This window comes from Aythya marila, assembly GCF_965140915.1.
Source record: "Aythya marila genome assembly, chromosome: 9".
Lineage (NCBI taxonomy): Eukaryota > Metazoa > Chordata > Aves > Anseriformes > Anatidae > Aythya > Aythya marila.
Window position 1 is genome coordinate 9,838,634 of NC_139050.1, and position 21,477 is coordinate 9,860,110.

Sequence of the window (21,477 nt, forward strand, 5' to 3'; positions counted from 1 at the left end):
TACAGAGTCCAAGAGGCAGAAATAGGTGTTCTGTGAGTTTGAAGTGTTGATCGTGCCTAGCACTTCAGAGGGTGTGAGCAATGCTACTCCTTACTTTAAAGTATAGACGCATGTACCTAAGAAACCTCGTGGAGGTTCCACACATTTCCAGGCCTTTGCTTTTTTTTTTTTTTCCTTTAACCTCCTAGCTCAGGAGGACGTGAAAAATGTACAAAGCTGCACAGGGCTACCCAGTTGGCTCAATATACATCTAAACTTTTAACCACACTCTTAAATATAAGTACCAAGGACGCAGTGATACAAGAGTGAGAAAGCCAACGTATTTTCTACAAGGAAAGACTCTAATGTTATATCATAAAGAACTTTTATCAAGATTCGGTTTTTATTGTAGCAACCCCGTATGAAGTATATGAAAGATGAAAACTTTTTTTGTGTTGAGCTCTTAAGCACAAGGCTGGCATTTTTTTTTTTTTTGTCTTGAAACAGCTATATAGGCTTGCTCTGTGGTAAAAAAAAAAACAAACCACTTTTCACAGCCATCATCTTCAAAGTGCTCTGCTCAGGATGTTTAAAAGACTGCTCTGGCTCCCTCTCCTGGCAGTACGTTACCTAGAGATCTTTGTAATTTTGTAAGAGCATACTAATTTTTAATAAGCTGCCATGTTAGCTCTCTTAGCTGAAACTTCATAACTGCATTTAGTGACTTCTAATATCAATTGACCAAGTGCTTTTTTTTTTTTTTTAATATCTAACTGATCACCTACATCAGATTCACTAGATTGGCATCTAGGGGTGGAATACATCAGGATTCTACTGAAGAGTTCATTACGCTTCAAAGCAGAAACCAATTTAATTGAAAAGCACTGATTGTGCTGATAACAAAAAAGGAAGATATAAAACAAAGGCAGGGTCCTGTGAACCTTAAAAGGCAGCAACTTGCAGGTGTATAAAGCAGCTTGTTACGAACCGAGTAAGAGTTTAGCAGTGCCAGCACACCAAATACCTGCTCAGTGTGGTGCCCTAGTTTCCATTTCATCACACAAAATTAATAGGGACACATTCGTTCTACAAGAATACTTCAGCAACACATATATCTACGTGAGAGCAGTAAGCATTGAACTAAGCAATGCCCCTGTTTTCTTAAAGGCCACTTAACAGAAACCTTTCCATCAATGCTGTAAGTGCAGGCCAACAACTGTCCTCACAAAAATTAAGAGAACAAAAAAGACTACGAACTGATGTCAGCATCTTCACTGCCTCCAATTCCAAACTCTTCAAAAACAGATATACCTAAAGGCCTTGTTTGTTCTGCTGCACTCTTAAAGATCCAGGCTATCTATGAGAATAGCCACGTGTTCATGACAGGCAGCTTCCTTGTCTCAGAGACCAAAAACTTACAATACATGAAAATATGTTTTTTGAAGTCTTCAGGGCTGTTTTCGTCTCTCAAAAAATAATGTTAATGACTATATTGTTTTAAAAGGAAAAAAACAACTAAATTACATCTCTTCCCATTACTTTACAAGACTTTTCTCAGGCAACTAAACCCACTCCTAATTTACCCTCAAAACACACTGTCACTAACAGACACTGGAAATCTGCCTGTTCTTGACATCAAGGGCAGGCAACAAGTTCTCTGTTAGACCCCTTTTCTTGATCTGCTGATTGCATTTGGACAAAGAATGAATGCACAAGAGACTCCTCTGCTCAAGAAGTGTCATTAGTCATCTACATCACTATCTTGTCTTCTACTTAGCACAAATTTAAGGCCTGAACTGTTCCAGCAGCAGATGCATTCAACAAAAGCTTTTACATGAAACTGATGCATTATTTTAAAAATTCTAATACTGAAACAAGTTCTAAGAACACTTCAACAACTACCTTTTCTGCTTGAACTCAACACTCCTATTTAGGTTAACATGATTTTTACACTCAAGGCTTTTCCCACAAAAAACCAATTAGTTTCTAAAAATTTAAACTGACCTAACAAGCTAGGATCTGCGCGGACCATTTTCTGTTTCTTCTTCTTCTTCCCACTCTGCACAGCCTCAAAATTGGATTGCTGGTTGTTACTCTGATTGGTCTGAAAGACTGAATGTAGCGAACTATGATTCATCCCCCACACTGAATCCTAGAAAACAAAGCAAATACATTATAAAATGGAATTAAGCTGTGTTTATTTATACTGAAAACACAGAGAACCCAAATCACATTCTATATCACATGTGGTAGCACTAAGACACTGATGCATCCATCCAGTATAGCTACCTTACCTTCCTGAAGTATATCCTGGATCAGCATGCTACGGGACTATTTGATCCATAGGGGGCTTCAGCTGTTAACTACAAAGAATACTTGAGTCTGCAGTGTATGTTTGAAATCTGCTTTATTCTCTGCATTTCACATGGCCTGTAAAATCCTGCTCACCTTCCTACCAATCAATCGGAAATGCCAACTCCTCAGACTGGAATACAGCATTTATACATTCCTAAGGACTGTAGCAAGTAAAATTTACCTGTTGCTGCTGCTGTTGCCGCTGTTGACTGGCTTTCTGTTTGGCACGGCGCTCAAGAAACTGCTTGGCAAACTCCTTGGCCTCAGGAGTGTCCCCAAGATATGCTCTGATGTAATCATGGACCTCATAGGGAGATTCTACTTCCTTCAGGAAAGAAACAAACGTGGGAACTGCAAGAAAAAGACAGACCATGAGCGTGTGCGTGCAGATGTATGAATGTGTGCATGCAAAACCCACACCCTTTGGATTTGTTTGAAATATTTGCTAGTCTAGTACCCACAAACAGCTTGCCCTGGTAAACTTGGTAGAGTCCCACAATGTTTCATTCATTCTATAGGGAAAGCAAGGATAAGAAAGCTAGTGAATGTAATGAGAAGGAAAAAAATCCTAGGGATATGTTGGCAGAGTCTAAAGCTGACGGGCTGATAAACTCATTCAAATGTAATGCCTGGCCTAAATGGGTAATGCTCTTCCCTTCCATAGTGCTGCCATCAGTACATTCTCCGTTCTGCTGAAGGATGACAAGAACACACTCCACAGTGGCTGACACGACCCACAAACACCTGCAGTTCAACAGGTAGTTCATTTGCAAGCCTCCTTTATCATCCTTTTTTCTTTAAACTACTTATGTTGAACTGAGCTGTCTTTTTAAACATGGAAAAGGGCAAAGAAAGCCAGGAAGACAACTGCAACCTCAAAAGCACGGCAGCTCACTGCAGAGACATGACACACAGCAGCACTGCAGAGCCACTGCCTCTTCAGACATCAGATGCAACTAATTACTGGATCTCAGGTGGGGTCAGGTTACTTTTAGATTTTCTCCTCCACGAGGAGGAAAGTTGCACTACTGCCTCAGTGTGAGGTGCAATCCTGGCTCTTGGAGCAGCACTGGTTCTACAGTCATGTCCAAGGGCCGCACAGAGCCACAGCTGTGCAGCGTACAGATGCTGGAGCACAGGGATTTGCACACGTCAAGACTGGAGGCAGCAGAACGCCTGCAGAGCTTTGCTACAATGGAGGTACCAGTTTGTGATCTGAGTGGGGTTACTCCATGTGCCCTGCAGCACAGTTGGGCAAAAAATTTCACACAAAAAAAAGCTTTGCACAGGGACACAGGGACATGTGATAATTTAGTCTGCACTTAAAAGTGATCTGGATCCCTACTCATCAGCCTGATATTGCATTCGCCACCAAGAAGTTCTCAGAAGCTCTGCATGGCAGACTTCGGAACTATTTCTTCCCAAGCACCCTTTGATGTGCAATATTTAGTCCTACAAAAACCAGAGAAGATGATACAGCAGTTCTTCAGACCCCTATTTAGAGCTAATGATGCCATTTTAAACATTATTTTGATTGAAGTCATTACTTCGCTTCAGAACTATCTGCTCAGGAAACAAACCAGATACTGTTTTTCCACAGCAGAGTAGTTGCAATCCTTCCCACCTCTTACCATCTAAGTTGTTGGCTGTGTTGAGTGCATGAAGCATCTGTTCACACCACTGAGTGAATCCATCCTGGGCTTTATTAACCCCCTGGAACAATTTCAACAGCTTCTCCTCTTCTTCTACCTTCTTATTCTGCCTACTTGTAATACCTACAGATTTACTGAGATAAAGAAAAGGCATAATACATTATAAACTAACACTTACCAATAGTACAGTATACAGCACAGTGCTACATACAACGCTCACTAGTTTACACAGTGCAAGTACTGTTTAAAGAACTAATTTACCAAGGAGATTCCAAAATAAATAATAAATGGCTACCTATTAGCTACTTTTGTTGTCCAAAGAGATCCTGAATGACACAAAGTAAAATACATCAAGAAACTGTAACTGCTAATTCATCCTCTCAGGAGCAGTAGCCTTTTTTTGCACAAGCTCCTTCCCCAGTTCCTACCTGAGGCTGGCATTGCTTTTGTTTTTATTGGTCGAGTTACGAGGTCCCACTTCCTTCACTGCATCATCCCAGAAACCCATGTTTGAGTTTTTGGTATCAGCATTACTCCAGATGCTACTGACTAGGTCAGATGCCCACTGGTTGCTGGGATTAGTGTTTAGGGAGCCCCACACTGAATTCCCAATGCTGGTGTGCAGGTTAGAGTGCTGTTGAAACATAACAAAGAGATCCTGGGTATTAGCACCAGACCTGGCAGAGCAGTAATTAACACACACGGAAAACTGTCACGATCTGTTAACTTCCACATACTGATTAGATAAATAGTGGACATACCGTGGTATTTCTGACTCTGTTTGGCTGCTGGTGCTGCTGTTGCTGCTGTTTCTGCATCTGCCTTGCCTCTTCCTGCTGTATCTCCAGCAGGGACTTGGTAGTGCCTGTTGGTTTGGTGACATTACCCCAGCCTGACAATTTTTGCTGCTGTTGTTGCTGCTGTTGCTGGAGGGCTTTCATTAGTTCACGCTGCTGACGCCTTTGCTGTAGCAAACAAGACAAAAATGCTTGTCCATACTATCAGGAGATCATTACTGTTCCAAATTCTTGCTGATTTTTTTTTTCAAACTGATTTCATCTTATTCTGGAGAATTCTGTAATAGTATTATTTTTGAGCTGTTACATTTCCTACAAATAGGGATGCACTAAGTAACTAGGGAAAACAAGCTGTTTATTAGCCCAAAACAGAATGAACTTGTCTAATAATTATGAATGCTGTCTGCTAAGCATTTGTGGTCTTGGAGGAATACCTTCTCCTACCACTTATTTTTCTTTAACATGTCCTGGTCTCGTGCATGTTTGCAAAGTTATATGCTATAGATGATATAATCATTTTATATTGTTTATTGAACATATTACTTTCCTAAGGTTTAAAGAGAAGGATAGAGTTCCCCACCTTTTCACATATTTATATTTAGAAACTATAAAAAACCTTCACAGTACTCACTGAACTTACGCCTGAAAGAGATTTTACCTGGATTATACTATTTAAAAAAACCCTCACCCTCACCATCACTTCTAATATCTTAGCCAACAGTTAAGCAGGCTCACAGTGGAGTCCACTCTAACAAGTTAAGCTCCCTTAGCATTAGTATTTACCTCTTCTCGAAGCTGCCTTTCTCGTTCTTCTTCTATCTTTTGTATTTCTGCCAATGACAGTGTGTTCTGGGATTGACAACCTCCTGAATTTGACTGCTGACCCCACGTTGAAGATGAAGGGAGCTGTGACAAAAACACACCATTAGGAATTACAAAACCTTTTAACAAACACTGCTGAAGTATAATCATGATAAAAATCAATATAAGCTCAGAGCACAGGGAAAAGAAAGGCCACCTTTAAACTTCAACCGAACATTTGAAAGTATAAAATGTTATAGTAGTATATAATATATACTACTATATATATATAGTAGTATACTATACTACTATGGTATATATACTACTATACTACTATAGTAGTATACTATACTACTACACTACTATAGTAGTATACTATATACTATATATATAGTGTATATATAGTAGTATAGAATTCTTGTTGTGGTTTTACACAGCACACTAAGTTAAGAAGGAGGTTAAGCCATAGGAACACTTCACCTTCATCTGGGCAAGTTGCTGCTGTTGCTGCTGTTGTTGTAGCCGTCGTAAAGCCTCCTGCTGCTGCTGCCTCTGTCTCATTATTTCTTTCTGGCGCTGGAGTTCCAGCTCCTTGCGCTTTCGCTCTTCTTCTTCAAGCCGTTGCCTGGCTGCCTCTTCTTCCATGCGTAGCCGACTTTCCTCGAGTCGCCGTTGAGCTTCCTCCTCTTCACGTGCCCACTTTGCAGCCTCCTCTTCCTTCCCAGCACATAAGGAAAAGTAAAGTCTTAGAGTTAGAAAACCTGAACTACTTCTGCTCTTTGGATTTGAGATGCTAACAGAAGAAAGGGGCCTTTGTGCCTTTATTCTGTGCTGTTAAGTTTACCATTTGTCATGCAAGAAAGCATGATAATATCGGCTAAATACTCTCAAAATACAAGTTCACCCATTTTTCCACCAAGGGACTTGAAAAAGAATGATACCTTTAGTTCAGACTAGCTTATTGTCTGAACCACTTTCCTTCTAGAAGTCATGCATCTTGCAGTCTGAGCTTATTCTATTTGCTTGTAAAACTTAGCCAAGCATTGGTGTACTTTCAATAGGGTAAAACTTGACAGAAATCAGGGAAGAAAGTTTTTAACATGAAAGAAAAAAATAGACAAAGTGATGTTTACTAATGAAAACTAGAGCTGCAAAGGAAAAGATGCTTCTGGTAACAAACAAGATGACTTTGTGGTGGGCCAGAAAAGGTGAGGAACATCACATCAGGGAGGGCCCAGAAAAATAATTTTTAAGTAACTAACAGATCCTAAATGGACTAGAAGTTAACAAGCCACTTGCATTTTAAGATTTGACGTAGAGCCTGTGACAGTATCAACAAGGGGGCTGAAAGCTCAAATTCCTCAATATAAGCTTCTAAGGCTGACCCCAAAGGAAAAAAAAGTTAATAGTAAGACAATAGAAGGGGAAAAAAAGCTTAAACGCTGACAGCCTTGGCATAATACAGAAAGACGGGCAAAACTGATCTCAGATGATATTAAAAACAGTACTATGGTAAACACCTGTAAAATGATGATTTAAAACAAATTATTCCAGTACTGTACTCTACCTTTCTTTTGAAAAAAGAACTAGAAGTACTATGCTGCAAAGCCATTCTTAATACTCAGATATGAAGGAAAACACATTCAACACAAATTTTCCACAGGGCAGATCAGATTCCGATTATTTTATCTGAACTGAGGAGAGAGGTAATGACTGTGAGCTTTGCCTTCCTCCCCAGAAACTGATGGTCTCTCAGGCATGGATCTAGTTTCAAAGCTTGTTGGCTCTGGGAGCCTCCATAATTAAACATAATAGATCGATCCCCTTAGCTTGTTTTCACCTGTTTACGAAGTAATTCTTCTCGCTGCCGTCTTTCCTCCTCTTCTCTTCTCCTCTCTTCCAATCTCCTAAGTGCTTCCTCCTGCTGTTGCCGTTCCTCTTCTTCCCGCTGCCGTCTTAGTGCAATTTCCTGCTCTCGTTGCCGCCTCAAGGCTTCTTCCTGGAGTTGGGAACAGAATGTCAATCTATAAATACCAAGTCATTGATGAACCACATCAGAACACAGACTACAACATGGTCTAGCCAGATGAATGGCCTCAAGTAAAGATCCTTAAGTTTAAGCTAAGCACTGGCAAAACAAAATATTAAGCAAACTGAACAAGTTTAAGACCCACAAGTCACAGGTTTTCTGATGCATCTCATAAACAAATGAATTATTTTAATGACTAATGAAATACATGAAATCAAGCATTATCTTTGTTTTTTTAAAAACATTGAGAATGAAAACAAAGGAGGGTAGAACTCCTCCTTCCAGTCTAACTGAACCTGAACATGTGTATTTTAATGTGATCTCAGCAATTCCTTTTTTGACTTGTTGGCTATAAGTGGAAATTTCTCCTACTTAGAGGAGTTATTAAACATTGACTAATAAACAAGTGCACTACAAAACTGAAACCATATGTCCAGACACTACAAATAAGCCGAAGAAGCCCAGCATATTTGAGGACACTGAATCTTTGCAAGCCCCAGAGGTATGGAACTCTATGAAAGGGCTTTGATCGGCCTCGTCCTACACTACTTAAATATCATAGGCAATGAAATGTCTCTAGGGCTCTGGTTTTGGCCTATCACTAAGTTATTTAAATAGCTTCCATTACGTTTTGCTTTCCAAGTAGCAAAATGATTTGGTTAACCAAAAAATAAACATCAGTAACCTTTCCTAATGCTGTCAAGATCAACAAATTTTTCCATTCTGCTACTTGGTTTTTAGAGGAATAGGGTACAACCAGCCTTCTGCCGGTCTCTTGTGTACCACAGAGCAGGTGCACTCCTGTCCAGCTTTTCCCCAGTTGTGACCTCTCATTGCATAAAACAGCTTTTCTTTTTGCTGCCTTCTCCAATCCTTGAAATCCAGCAACTGTGCAAAGGGCACCTTGTTTTTTCATCTCTTCTGTCCTACTTATTGGACAAGAATTTAAGCTTTCATAAGTATATTTTCCTTTTGAATAATCAGTACTGTGCAAATGTACTCTTTAAAGTTTTCTGTAAATAATATAGAAAGAACTAAGGGAGACTAATTGTGAGATAGCTGTATTAATTTTGAACTCCAGTAAAACAAGAATTCTGAAATCTAAGAGCCTTATACTAAATTACATATCAAACCTTTATATAGACATGGCATAGGTAAACTGTAATACCAACTGGACCAGGTTTCTCTCTGATGGCAGCTCACTCCAGATGTCTACAATGTAACTGTCCAGTAGACAAAGCATTTTTCATACCCATTTTACTGCTGTAAAGTCTTCTACTAGCTGGATTTAAAACAGTAGCCTGTGAATTATTTCCAGTTTAATCATTTAAGGCTTTGATTTAACACATTCAGAGAAGCTTTGAGCACAATGCACGACATCTAGACCATTTTTGTAACCTGGGCCTGTAACTAAATTAATGGGACATACACAGTCAAGTCACAATAACCAAGTGTCCCAGTGCAAGTGCTGAGAATTTTCTGCTTCTTGTTGCTTTTACTGAAAAGTCTGCTGAGGAGGCTGGAGGTGTGCCAGTATTTTGCTTGACTAGAGACCACACCAGGAGCTTGGCTCAAGACATGCAGCCATCAGCCAGGCTGGGGGATGTTTGGCACTAGTTATCGACATAACATGGAGTACCTGAAAGAGGTGAACGAAGTCACCAAGTCCTCCTACATAACAGCAGTTCACTGACATCTCTGCCCTACTTTGCTTTTTGGAAATAAGATTAACAGTAACAAAACTGCAGGGATCTCTCTTCCTCGGGAATCCTGGAAGAGGCATTGCTGAATAAATGACAAGAATTAAAAAACTTCTCTCCCCTAGAGAGCTAAAGATGAACAGTAGTGCATCAAAATGAAAAAACCTGCATGGTCATAAAAAGCCAGGAGCCACATATCTGATTATTCTTTCTAGCCGCTCTTCACAGCTATAGGAAAGGCTCTCTTAGTGTTTACTTCTGCATCTTTCTTATTGTTCAGTATTTTATTTTGAGCTTATGACCAAAACTGTTGAAAGCTCTCCAGCTTTCTGCTATTACTTTTATAGGAAATACAGACTTGCTCCTTTGGTCTTCGCTGCTCCCATATTCATAGCTTCTGATTCCTGGAGAATCCCAGCTTTCTTGAGCATTAACCACCTCTTCTCTTAAAATTATTTTTTAAGCACACATATTGCTTTGTATACAATTTACTTCAGATTTTTTGAAATACCTACAGTATTTCCCAATATCCTTAAGTAGTAATTCTGATTTCAGTAGTGGCTGCTTTCTTAAAGCATTCTAGAACTTCTGCAGCTGGTAATACCTGAAATTCCCCTTGCCTATGTTAATAGGGCTTACAAATCTTTTAGTTTTGTAACATTCATGTTTGGGCCAAATGCTTTGAAGAGGAACAGTAAAGATGTAACTCAATTATTAGGTAAAATTATTAAACCTCAAATTGTGTTCCTGAAAGTGATTAGACATTACAAAATAGAAGATATGACATCAGAAGCAAAAAAGAAAGAAGCTACACAAGCTGGGAAATATTGTTTGTAATTCTACAGTGCAGGTAATTGATGAAAACTAAGAACAAAACTGGATTCAACATTTGGTACGACATTTCATCCTACAGAATTGAATTTCTTTTTTTTTATTTAGAATTCACCATCAACAGCATATTTACTAACCTTATATACTAGCCTTTTATGCAGTATTACATCAAAAGCCTTCCTGATGTCCAGGCAGATTAAGTCTACTGCTTCACCCCTCTCAGCTCTCACTGTCACCTCCTCAAAAGAAGTTAATCAAATTTGTTAAGCATCATCTCCTCTGTATAAATCCATGCTAATAAATCAGTTCATCCCTGACTCTACAATGCCTTCCAGTACAGAAGTCAGATTCAAATATAAGACCAGTTTGTTTTTAATTTAAATAAAGAATATTTTTCTCTTTCCAGAGAAGCGCTTAAACCCTTTCTTACCTTTTCATACATTCCTGCTCAGAATTTTGCATTATTGCAATTATTACACTGGTAATGAGCTAAAATACTTGTTACCGTTTTTCAATCCCATTCTGCTTCCTCCTTCTAAATAATTATTTCCTACTGACATTGCAAAAAGGGAAAGTCAGGTTACTTACTGTACAAATCTAGACTGGTCAATAAACTTCAGAATTTAATGGACATTTCTAAGAAGTTAAACACAATGGCAAAACTATTAGTCTGAGAAGCATATCCCAAGTCTATTTGGAGCCACAATGAATGAAACACATTGAGATACCATGTGATAACTGAAAAATTAGTTATTACTAAAACAGATCCGTAGCAAATTAACTCAAAAGTTAAGCTTTGGAGTATATTATTGCTTGAATGCTACCGTAAATCCTGCAAAGGATGCTTTCCAACTGGAGACTGTCAAGACTTGCTGTACACAAAGATGATATATTAAAGCAGGGAGACATTTACTTGTTGTAGACTTTGTTCTTAAAGATACCGTAAGAGCTAACTATGCAACACACTACGTTCTGTTAAAATACATCTTTGGTGACAAAATCTAAACACTGAATGAATTAAGGTCTATTACCAAGCTACAAATAAAACTAACAATTCCAGACACCTCTTCAGAAATGTCTGACCCTTAAAATCAGAAAGTGCAATTTTACAATTACCTAAGCACATACAAAACATTATGAAGAAAAAATTATTTATTACACTTCTTGTTGTAATATATGTGCTACTTTATAGGCCATTTATTGACTAACTTCTTAGTAAATAAGCTCACCAACGTGCTTGCTCCTTATCCTTTATGTGTAGTGGAAACTAACTTTCCTATTTCCCTCCTACTATGCTTAAAGAACATTTAATGTTTCTTCTATGCAGAATTTAGAATTAACTGCCAGAAACTTTAAGCTAGTAATGCCTCTGTGTTCTCCTAAGAAGAAGGGACAAGCCGTAAATCCTACATACATTCTCCCATTAAACATAGGCCATATCGTTCATTTTTAACAAATATGCTTACCTATTGCTCCCAAACTATATCCCTTCCTTTCCTAAATATCAGCTTAAGAAAATAAAGCTGATAGTAAGACATAACCCAGATAATTTTTTCAGCAAAAAATGCTTTACTAAATTAAAGAAGGGAAAAAAAAATTGCATTAAGTTGTTTTTCCTGTATATCCCTCTACATTTGATTCATTTAAAACAGATGCTTAGTCTGCAGCCTAGTCCCTAACATATCATATCACTACATTGCATAAATGGTCAATAAAGATTACACATACAATAACTGGGCAACTAACTGAAGTCTAATATTGATCCTAAGAAACCTGGAAGGAATATTCCACATGGAAGAAAGCCTCTCCGCTCACAAAAAAGAACCTATCTTGAAGTAAACCATTAAAGCCCATTTCTCAGATGGCAATTTGGGATCTTGAATTTAAAAAAAAATCAAGAACAGAAGAATCATTTCATATACTCACATGAAAAAATTATAACTGTCTTCATACACACCTATCAAAGATTAGTTAGACCCCACAGGATTCTTAAAGTGAGTTTTTATAAAGTATTAAAATTAGAGATGAACTGCATTGAGGAAACTCACTTGCTTCCTGCGGGCCAGTTCTTCTTCTTCCCGTCGCTTCCTCTCATCTTCCTGCTGCCTCCTAAGTAGCTCTTCTTGTTGCCTCCGAAGCTCCTCCTGCCTTTTCCTCTCTTCTTCCTCTCGTTTGGCCCTCATTTCCACTTCTCTCCTCTCTTGCTCTAGCTACAATTCACATAAAACTACACTCAGATGCAGGTAAGGTATTCCTACACCAATTCTCAGGGCTTCTCTGTTAAGATTATATAACATAACAAATGAAGCCTCTGACAGATGCTCTCCCTTAATTGCAACGTTATCTATGAACTAGCTGCCTACTGGGGTCAGATTCCTGCAATAATGTCTAGGAGAGTTTCTGTTCTCTAATGAGCATCAGTTCTCTAGTAAGTCTTTCATCAACAGCTCCTTAAAACAAGCTCTGACTTAAGAAGCTAGTAGGGACTTGCTTTGCAGTCATCATAAAATCATCAGTTTCTGGGAACATACAGAATCAGACAGGTCCAAACTCACCAAAACAATTTAATCCTAGAGTAACTGTGAAATCATCCCAGCAAGTAGAACTACTCCCCAAACCAATTCTGGTGAGAAGATGGTAGAACTAAAAGAATGACTAACTACTCCTACTCAGGCTTTGCCATGAGAGCTCATGATGATCCCATTTTAAAACCAAGGTGGCAAATGAAGCAGTGTTTTTTGCATCTTTTGTTGTTTTTGTTTGTTTTAAGTGACAACTATAAAATACAACCACTACTTTAGAGGTCAGTAGTACCTCCACTGCAGTCATTTCCAAACAGCAGTCCAAAAAGGATTTAATCACTGGTTTATATAACCCGTTTTCATTGAAAATCCCATAAATAGAGTATCTAATCAAATTGAACAGCGTGGCTTGAAATTTGAAAAGCTAGAGGTCTTACATGAGCTCAAGAAACACACCTACATTGCAGAACAGCAATGCCGACTCCTTATAATACATAACAGTTTCTGACCTTTGCAGCTTTGGCCTTCTCGAGCTGCTGAAGTTGTTGTTCTAGAGCTGGTCCCTGAGTTGCAGTATCGATGGGGAGATCCCAGACACTGCTTCCTTCCCACACTAGACAGTAAAGAAAACAAACATTTACAAGCAAAAATAAGTGCACCAATGAAAAGTAACTGAAAGTGGAAAAAGGTGTGCATGTTATTATATTTTATGAACTAAAATCATAATGCAATATTTTTAGTCACTAGAGGGCCACCTTATCTTCTGTAGAAGAATGCTTATTCAACCAACAAGGTTGGGTTTCCTACAAAATTCTAAACAAGAACCAGCTAATCCAACTCCTCCCATCAGAGGGAAACACCTTCACAACGTAAGGCTCAAACCCTTTGGATCCAGACTTCACATCATCACCCTGTGAGGAATCTTCGTATCACTCAAATGTAAGTTAAACGGCAATGCAAAGTAGCCTGACCAGGTTACAAAATACCAATGCAGAAATAATTTTTCCTAGCATCAAAAAGGGAGCAATTATCTCAAAGGTACTGTCTTTTAATCCATGAACTTTTCTCAACAGACCTAACAAGTACTAAGCATCTTACCTGTAGGTTGTGAAGCTGATTGAAGTTCCCATATAGAGCCAGTGTCCGGCACTGACACAGACCTTGTAACAGGCGGCATCATGTTCTGTTCAGATATTCTGTAATACCAACAGGAAGAGTCAACATGCCACTTCCAGGGAGAAGAATGCTCTGAACACGCATGAGATTCAGAAACTTGTAACATACTCCTTTCCTTGCACACCTCTATTTAAAATAAAAATGTGATGCAGACAGTACTACTTGCTTGCAGAGTTCTCACTCATCTCATCCCTGCTGCCAAGTCAAGGACTAAGCCAGCTACACTATTACAGCTTTGCATCTGCTGTCCATAGGTTAGCAGATAAAAGTACCTAGCACTGCAGAATTCAGTTGCCAAAGCCATTCTGTCACCAGCAAAACAGATCTGACAGAAAGGTCTGATTTCAGCCATAAGATTTTCCTTTCTTCACTTTCATACATATTCTGAGGTAAAAGCTACATATATAAGGAAGTATTACACATTCTGCAGCTGCTTCATACTCATACAGTCTTTGAAACATGTAATGCCCAAATACCAGCAAGCTTGAATATGATGCCCACTGACAAAGATTAGAGTTACACACATACAGCCAGAATATAGGGCGACTGCCATTCAGTTTACATCTGGGTTAACTCACCTTATCTTCAGGGCCTGGAACTGTTGCAAGAGAATAGCAAGCTGCTGCTGCTGCTGGGATGAGAGGGCTGCTTTTTGCTGCTGAGCCAGCACCTGTGCATATTGTTGTCTTCAAAAGAAAACAGAGAATCACTGGTATTTTGTTCACTTCCTTACCTATGTAATGACTAGGTTGCAGAAGTTGCACAGATTCTTTCTCTAGGACTAACGCCCACTGACCAATTTAATATACATGCTAATTACTAGAGGAAACCACAGAGTGGGTCATGGAAAGAATCAAAATACAAGCACACAACAACCTTGCCCACATGTGCAGAACCCATTCTCTTTGTCTTCTACTACACATACTGGTTATTTCTGTCCAACACTTTGTTTCTAGGCTATGCAACACAACTTCCATTTTTCTGTAAATTACACAGAAACTGCTTATAAATTAATCTGGTACCTACACAAACACTCTTCCCTAGTATGTCAAGGCATTCCCTAGTACATGGGCAGGGCTCGTCTTATCAAATAATCTGACAATCCGTATTTAAAAATCATAATTGTTACATATTTTCAGGACCACTTCAACACATGCTTTACTTAAGTGCTTTCTTTTCTCCAGTCCCCTACAAAATAAGTTGTTAGGAACTGGCCAGAACTGAACTGCAGCTGACAACTTTTGACAAAAAAAATGGATGACAACCTGCTCTTCTCCAGCAGTTACCTTCCGTTAATCTTAAAAAAGCAAATAGACCAAAGTAAGTTTATGGCCTTCTCCAACTCCAGAAGAGATGTGCAGCCTTCCCCTGCTCAAACATCAGAAGTGCATTACAAGGACAGCTGGGATTCAGTTTGACCTTAACAGCTGCCTATATAGCAAGCTCCACCAACGTAGCTATGCATGACACAAAGAAAGACTCTGCATGGTGTGCCTGAAGCAGCTGCTCTCTGCTCTAATCTGGTAACCTATCAGGCCTCTGGTGCTCATGGAAGCAGGCTACTGCTGTTGGAGGTGAAGCATTACCATCCCCATTGCCCGAGGAAACAGTGACAAGAAGCTGAACCCTGATGATTAAAAATACAGAGAGGAACACAGCCACGAGAAGATCTCTGGAACTGGCAATCTTACTGTATAAGAAGGTGCTGATACTGGAGGTGCTGCATTTGGATCAGGGCCAATTCTTGTTGCCTAGTCAGACGCTCTTGGTCCAGCTCACCCTATGTTTAGGAATAAAACAAACTATTTTAACATACAGCAACAGTAGCATACTCCAAATGCAAGCAATATAAAATTACATCCTGTTCTGAAAAAGCAAAGCAAATCAACAAACACCTAGATAAAGATTCACATTTACAAGCAGTGTGTAGTACAGTGAGTGAAACACACAACACTTCGATGTATCACAGCACAAAGACTAAGCCTTACAGTCACCAATGTAGCAAAACTCCCATTCTTAAATTAAGTGTCTTTTCTCATCTTAAAAAACGAATCCTGTGATGAATTACAACTTTGGTGCTCAGAGCACCTGCATTTAAAGGACAGATCATTTGGTATGTACATTATTCCATTTCAGTTTATTACAGGGCTATTTGAATATTTTAACTGTCTCATAATTACCAGATGTGGAAGTGGTGCTGGACCTGGAGTGAAGGGAACTCTGCCCCACATTTTCATGATGTCTCCAAGTGGCTGAAAAGTCTCATCACAGGCTCTCTTAACCAACAGCGACATAGTGAAATACCCAGCCTGGAACCACTCTGCCATCTCCTGATTACTGAAAGGACCTGAAATAATATCAACCAACACACATGGGGGGGGAGGAAGAGGAAGGAAGGCCAAGTTGAGTTTAATGGAAACAGAAGAGCACAGTGCTTGTTAAAGTAATAGTACCTAACATCAGGAAATTCTTATCCGTCTTATCCACTTGCCTGGGCAGTCTACATTCAATGCTGGAGGAGAGTATCAATGCACATACCTGGATCACTACAGTGGCCGCAACATTTGCCCGTTATTGAGAAGTGTATGATGGCTTTTACCATGCAACAGAGGAAGATGAGTCAGCTCTGAGATGAAAGCTGAGTAGCCACAGTGCTGGGGGGCTCAATCCAGCTGGTATACATCCTGCCTTGCAGCAAAGCTCACTTCTTCAGGCTTAACATCAGGTTAACAGTTCCAATTTCCAGTTCAGACCTCAGCTGTACTATCAGCTAGTAGGTACTAAGATCACAAGCACCACTGTGCCCACACACAGATCAAAGGTAACTAAGTGATCTTAGCCAGTTTCAACCCTTGCCTTCAATTTGGCAGAATTCATGTGTTTTATACAAACTTTGCTTTGGAACTGACTAAATGAGCAGAACCCCCCTCTGGGTACAAGATTAGATTTTTTAATATGTAAGGAGAAACTAGTTTCCTCATTATCTCAAAAGCCTACCAATTTCTCTTTTTCTTGAGCAAGATTTCAGTCACTCCCTTCAAAGGAGAAACTCATATACTAATTCCACACATTCTACTTGAGACAAAGCCAATACAAAAAAAATTCTTTAACAGAGTAACTACATAGAAGCATTGCAAAAATATTTTCTGAAAAGCACAAGTGTTCAGTAATTCTTGCCTTCTCTGTATGAAGTATCTTTAGAAGATAATTCCTCACAGAATATGAAACCACAAGCAGTATCCCAAGAGGAAATTATGTGGGAGCATTCATTTCTAGAGTTCAAATTCAAAGAATCACTTAACAAAAAGCTGTTAAACCATCACTGAGCATTAAACACCCAGTAGCAACTAACAGTCTGAAGCACACCGAGCAAGTAAAAACCCCGTATATTTAGCAAACTTCAGGGTTTTCTGTTCACCCCTGGAATCTTAAAGATGCGTAACACCTGCAGGCAAGAGACTGGCACTGATCCCACAAGTAACACACCCACAAATCCTATCTAGTTCACAGCTGAGGAAGCCATTTGCACTAAGCAATGTTAGAAGTTACAACACATAATGAAATACAGCAAGTTAAGGAACTTATTCGTTAACTGCATTTTTGTGAGACAGCTATGCAGCTGCTTAAGCAGAGCCCTAAGACCTAAAGTGCTTCCAGAAAGGAAACATGCAAATATCTATAGGAAAGGCCTGTTCCACGTTGTGTTGAAAGAAATGAGATGACTTAAGTGAAAATGGCAAGCATGGATCAGTAGGTATTACAGGAACTCATCGTGCACTGGACTTCAGGTACAATTAAAATTGAGACTACACATGAGCACTGGCTTGTGAAAATTTGTTCCTTTTGCTCTAAAAAAAATTCTCCTTTCTTGAATACTCTCTGGGCTGAGACTGGACAAGTGCTTTCAATGTTTCTCATTGATTTTTCAAGAAGTTTCAGAATTTGCAAATTCTTGTTCTCCCTTATTATCTGCAAACCCACATAACTGTTGGCATGAAAGGTAAGTTTAGTCTAACCTCAGTTTACAGAAACAGGAAGCAATGACAAGCCTTAGCCATAATATTTAACTCTGGACACACTGAGTATGCTGATGGGGGCAGTGATGGGAAGAAGGATTCATTTTCAAAACCTCATTCTATGGAGGTAAATTCCCTGTGCTGCTTTACTAACAACAAGCATCAGTATCTGCTGGTGGTAATTTTGTGTCGAAGACTTTAACAGTTCTGTGAAACAAAAGAGGAAGTGTAAAGGGCACAGACCTACCCTGAATTTCTCCTTGTGGATCTTTGTAGTACCACTTCTGCATGGCTTCATGGAACAATGGCATAGAGGAACCCTTTGCTCTGTGCTCTTGAATTTTTGCTGCTAGTCTTTCATCATCAACAGCACTGTCCTGCAGATATGCCACCATTTTCTCTGCTTGCTGCAGAAGACATCAAAACCACCAAGGAATACAAGAGTTAGTTGTGTGCTGAGAGACTGAGATTCCAAAATGACCGTGCTAAATATTACAAGCTTGTACTACCAAGTGCTCAGGAACGATGAACTACAGGCAACTCAAGGACTGGTGTAACAGCACCAGAAACCCTTAGCTCAGTCTGCCACCTTGTCAGAATCATGAATAAGCATAGTTTGCATGCTTAAAGGTTTAGCGTATCTACAAGGTCCAACAAAATATCATCATGAAGAACAAAACACGTATGGAAATGACAGCATAGAATACGCTCTGCTTCCTGGCAGTCACCAAACTTCCACAAATGGAGTTGGCACTTGGCTTACTATTTTTTTGTATGCACATCAAGCATACCATTTTGTAGTTTAAAACAAATGATAAAGCTAATTGACAATATCCACAAGCCCTGGAACCTGTAGCTCTTGATCACTGGGTACAATGCTGTTAACTCAAAATTACTACCGCAACCTTGAATTCTCCGAGAAAATCACGGAGGGAAGAAATATTGCTTCAGAATGCATTGCAGACTGTAAAATTTTATCTGCAGTTTTGTTTTTACACACTTCAAGTATTTCTTGTATTCCACATTCCTCCAGTCTCGTGATTGTTAACAAAGGAATTTGAGAAGTTTTACCTGCTCTAGGTGTTTGAGGCCCTCTTCATCATCTGGGTCAGTGGGAATGTTGCCCATGCCTGGAGCAGCTGTGACAGGTGTCTGAACTGGTCGCAGAGCAGGATTTGAATTGGAAACAGGAGGAGAAAGATGAGCAGGAGAAGCTGTGTCTGCAGAAATCTGTGGCAAAGGTTGAGCAGCAGAAGCCAAATCTAAAGAAAATTGTTAAGGTTAGTTCAATATTTTTTAACATAAGTGAGAACAACTTTTAGGAACTTACTGTAGAAAGACTTCAACAGCACAAAATTAGCACCAAAGCAGGAGTATTTTCACATCTTCCTGTAAATGACTGCACAGTGGTACCCTTATACTGCACAGGCACCCAAGCCTTTAAGGAACAAGCAGTTTAGTTCTAACAAACGCAGTACTCAGCACAGATCAGCATATCCTGTTCCTTGGCCACACACATTTGTCTAGGCTGCTCTGATCTACCACAACAGGGCACACTGGCAATTAGCTTGTGTTTCATTGGACTGCATTGCAATTTGAAGTATAGGTGGGTGCACTGCAAGCATCCGAATTGGCATTTCCACTAAATCCTATTTGTATTTGTTTATAGACCAGCTGGTGAATTCTAGATTTTCATCACCATAACCCAATCCTTAAGGAAGGCTTGTAAAATCACAATGAGTAACAGAAAGCTAATGAATTAATCAATTTTATTACCTTCCCCTCTATTGGACATTTTGGCTGGTGGTGTGTTCTCTGTTCGATTCTCTTTATCTTCTGCTTTTTCTGTTCTTTCTGGGACAGACTCCTCTTTCCTTTCAAAAAGGCTTGTCTGTAGCGAGTCCTGTGGCTGGGATTTTGGTGGGGTATCTGACCTGGCAGCTGGCGAGGATGTTTGGGCTGCTTCTTCTGCTGCTTCTGTAATATTGCATGGTTCTACTTAACTGAATTAACAGAAATTCTAAACTGTAGCACAGAACACATGTGAGAGAAGTCTGCCTTACCTGCCACTATTCTATCTGTTTTCTCTCCCTCTTTCTTAGTGGTCTTTTCATGATCTTTGGCTTCTTCATTGTGGCTTCCTTCAGAGTCAGATCTTTCTTCCCCTTCCTCCACAGGTCGGAAGTCCATTTCCTGTTCCTCTGGGATTGGCTCCTTCTGTACCTTCTACGAAGTAAACAAGCATCCATAATCCATTCGCTTCAGGTGAAGCGAACACCCAAGACAGCTTTTTTTTTTTTTTTTTTTTTTTTTTTTTTTTTTACCTTTAAAGAGAGAAATGCTCCAGAGGAGTCAAATGTTCCCATTTCTTCTTCTGCATCTTCTAAGCACCACTCAGGGAGGCTGTCCCTGTCATCATCCATGCTGCCACTCCCACACCGCACTCGTCGATAACCCCGTTCATCATCTCGTTCCCGGAAATCAAATTCAAACCTCCGTCGTCGCTCCATGTGCTCTCGCCAGCCTGCAGAACGAGGGCCATCTAAGGTGGGGGGAAAGTAACTTTACAAGACAGTCTCGGGGGTACTAGCTTACTTGGAATGGGTGGATGGTGACAAATAGTGACAAGTTCAGAAAGCCACTATGGGGTACAAGCCACATGTAAAGCAGCATCTTAAAGGGACAAGGGAAAGAAGAGGACAAACTTACCAATAAGGAGGAGACTCAAACATTGTACATCCCCACACTATAAATAGTATTATGACCATTAAAAGCACCACATGAGGCTAAAAAAGGTGGGCTACATCATCTACAATATGCTGGATAAGAGTAAGGCACACACTGGTTGCTGATTGAGTTTATCAACCTCCTTCTACAAGCCACTATTGGCTTAAATATGTAAGATGTTACGTTTTCTTCTACACCCTGAGTAAACCACCCATGCTGTTTTCCTCTAGCCCTCAGAGAGGACTTTGTGCATATGCATGGAAAAGAAGACTGATGACTGTTCAAGTCCCTCTGAAGGAACTAAATCTCCTGAATGGTAATTTTCAGTCATGGAACTTGGAATGATAATACATAAGGGAAAGAGAAAAACTTTCCAAATTCAAGCACAACTTTAATTCAATTCTAATATATTCAGAAGACATCTTCATTCAGCCAAGCTTAACAAAATCATCTGACTGTAATATTGCTAACTTTATGCTGGAAAGAACCTTCAGCCAAAGAAAACAGATTGGGAGCAAAAGCATTGTAAACAACTTTCAAAGCTCTTCATCCACTAGAAGCTATTTTTACCAGAAAGGTACAAAGTAGAAATGAATACATTTTCAGTTTTTAGTGCTTTAAATGGTGGCTGCATTCTATTCTGGAAAAAGTCATAGATTTTGTGCAGTCAGTGGAAATCAGCATTTAGTCTCACTGTGTATCAAATGGTTCGCAGAAAGATTAAAAAACATCCTCCATTCTGTTTGTTTCATATGAATGAGGCAAGTTCCTACAAAACACCCTAAAGTATTGAAACTAACCATGCAAAAAATCCACCTTTGTCTCACAAGAAACATAATAACATGACCCTCTGCAAATACTGAGAATTTTAATATTACGTTTTATCAAGGAA

General features: G+C 39.5%; 1 protein-coding gene across 13 annotated transcripts in view; it reads right to left on the reverse strand.

The window, feature by feature from the left end:
* GIGYF2 (GRB10 interacting GYF protein 2) overlaps nt 1-21,477 on the reverse strand; it is an 81,108-nt gene that overhangs the window by 4,616 nt on the left and 55,015 nt on the right. For 6 of the 13 annotated variants that reach the window (XR_014318098.1, XR_014318099.1, XR_014318100.1 and 3 more), the window contains 20 exons: nt 20,183-20,400; nt 19,922-20,084; nt 19,635-19,853; nt 18,930-19,120; nt 18,106-18,265; nt 16,023-16,189; nt 15,534-15,622; nt 14,421-14,528; nt 13,765-13,862; nt 13,176-13,279; nt 12,193-12,354; nt 10,282-10,383; nt 7,425-7,583; nt 6,065-6,301; nt 5,567-5,689; nt 4,748-4,951; nt 4,415-4,620; nt 3,966-4,120; nt 2,516-2,685; nt 1,984-2,131 (listed from right to left, as the gene is read on the reverse strand). Coding sequence is in view for 9 of the 13 variants with exons in the window: in XM_082766866.1 (XP_082622992.1) it covers nt 1,984-2,131; nt 2,516-2,685; nt 3,966-4,120; nt 4,415-4,620; nt 4,748-4,951; nt 5,567-5,689; nt 6,065-6,301; nt 7,425-7,583; nt 10,282-10,383; nt 12,193-12,354; nt 13,176-13,279; nt 13,765-13,862; nt 14,421-14,528; nt 15,534-15,622; nt 16,023-16,189; nt 18,106-18,265; nt 18,930-19,120; nt 19,635-19,853; nt 19,922-20,084; nt 20,183-20,400 (3,183 nt within the window). In the remaining 4 variants the exon portion in view is untranslated. The remainder of the gene's footprint in view (nt 1-1,983; nt 2,132-2,515; nt 2,686-3,965; nt 4,121-4,414; nt 4,621-4,747; nt 4,952-5,566; nt 5,690-6,064; nt 6,302-7,424; nt 7,584-10,281; nt 10,384-12,192; nt 12,355-13,175; nt 13,280-13,764; nt 13,863-14,420; nt 14,529-15,533; nt 15,623-16,022; nt 16,190-18,105; nt 18,266-18,929; nt 19,121-19,634; nt 19,854-19,921; nt 20,085-20,182; nt 20,401-21,477) is intronic. The other 7 variants (XM_082766868.1, XM_082766869.1, XM_082766867.1 and 4 more) reach the window with 7 other exon arrangements.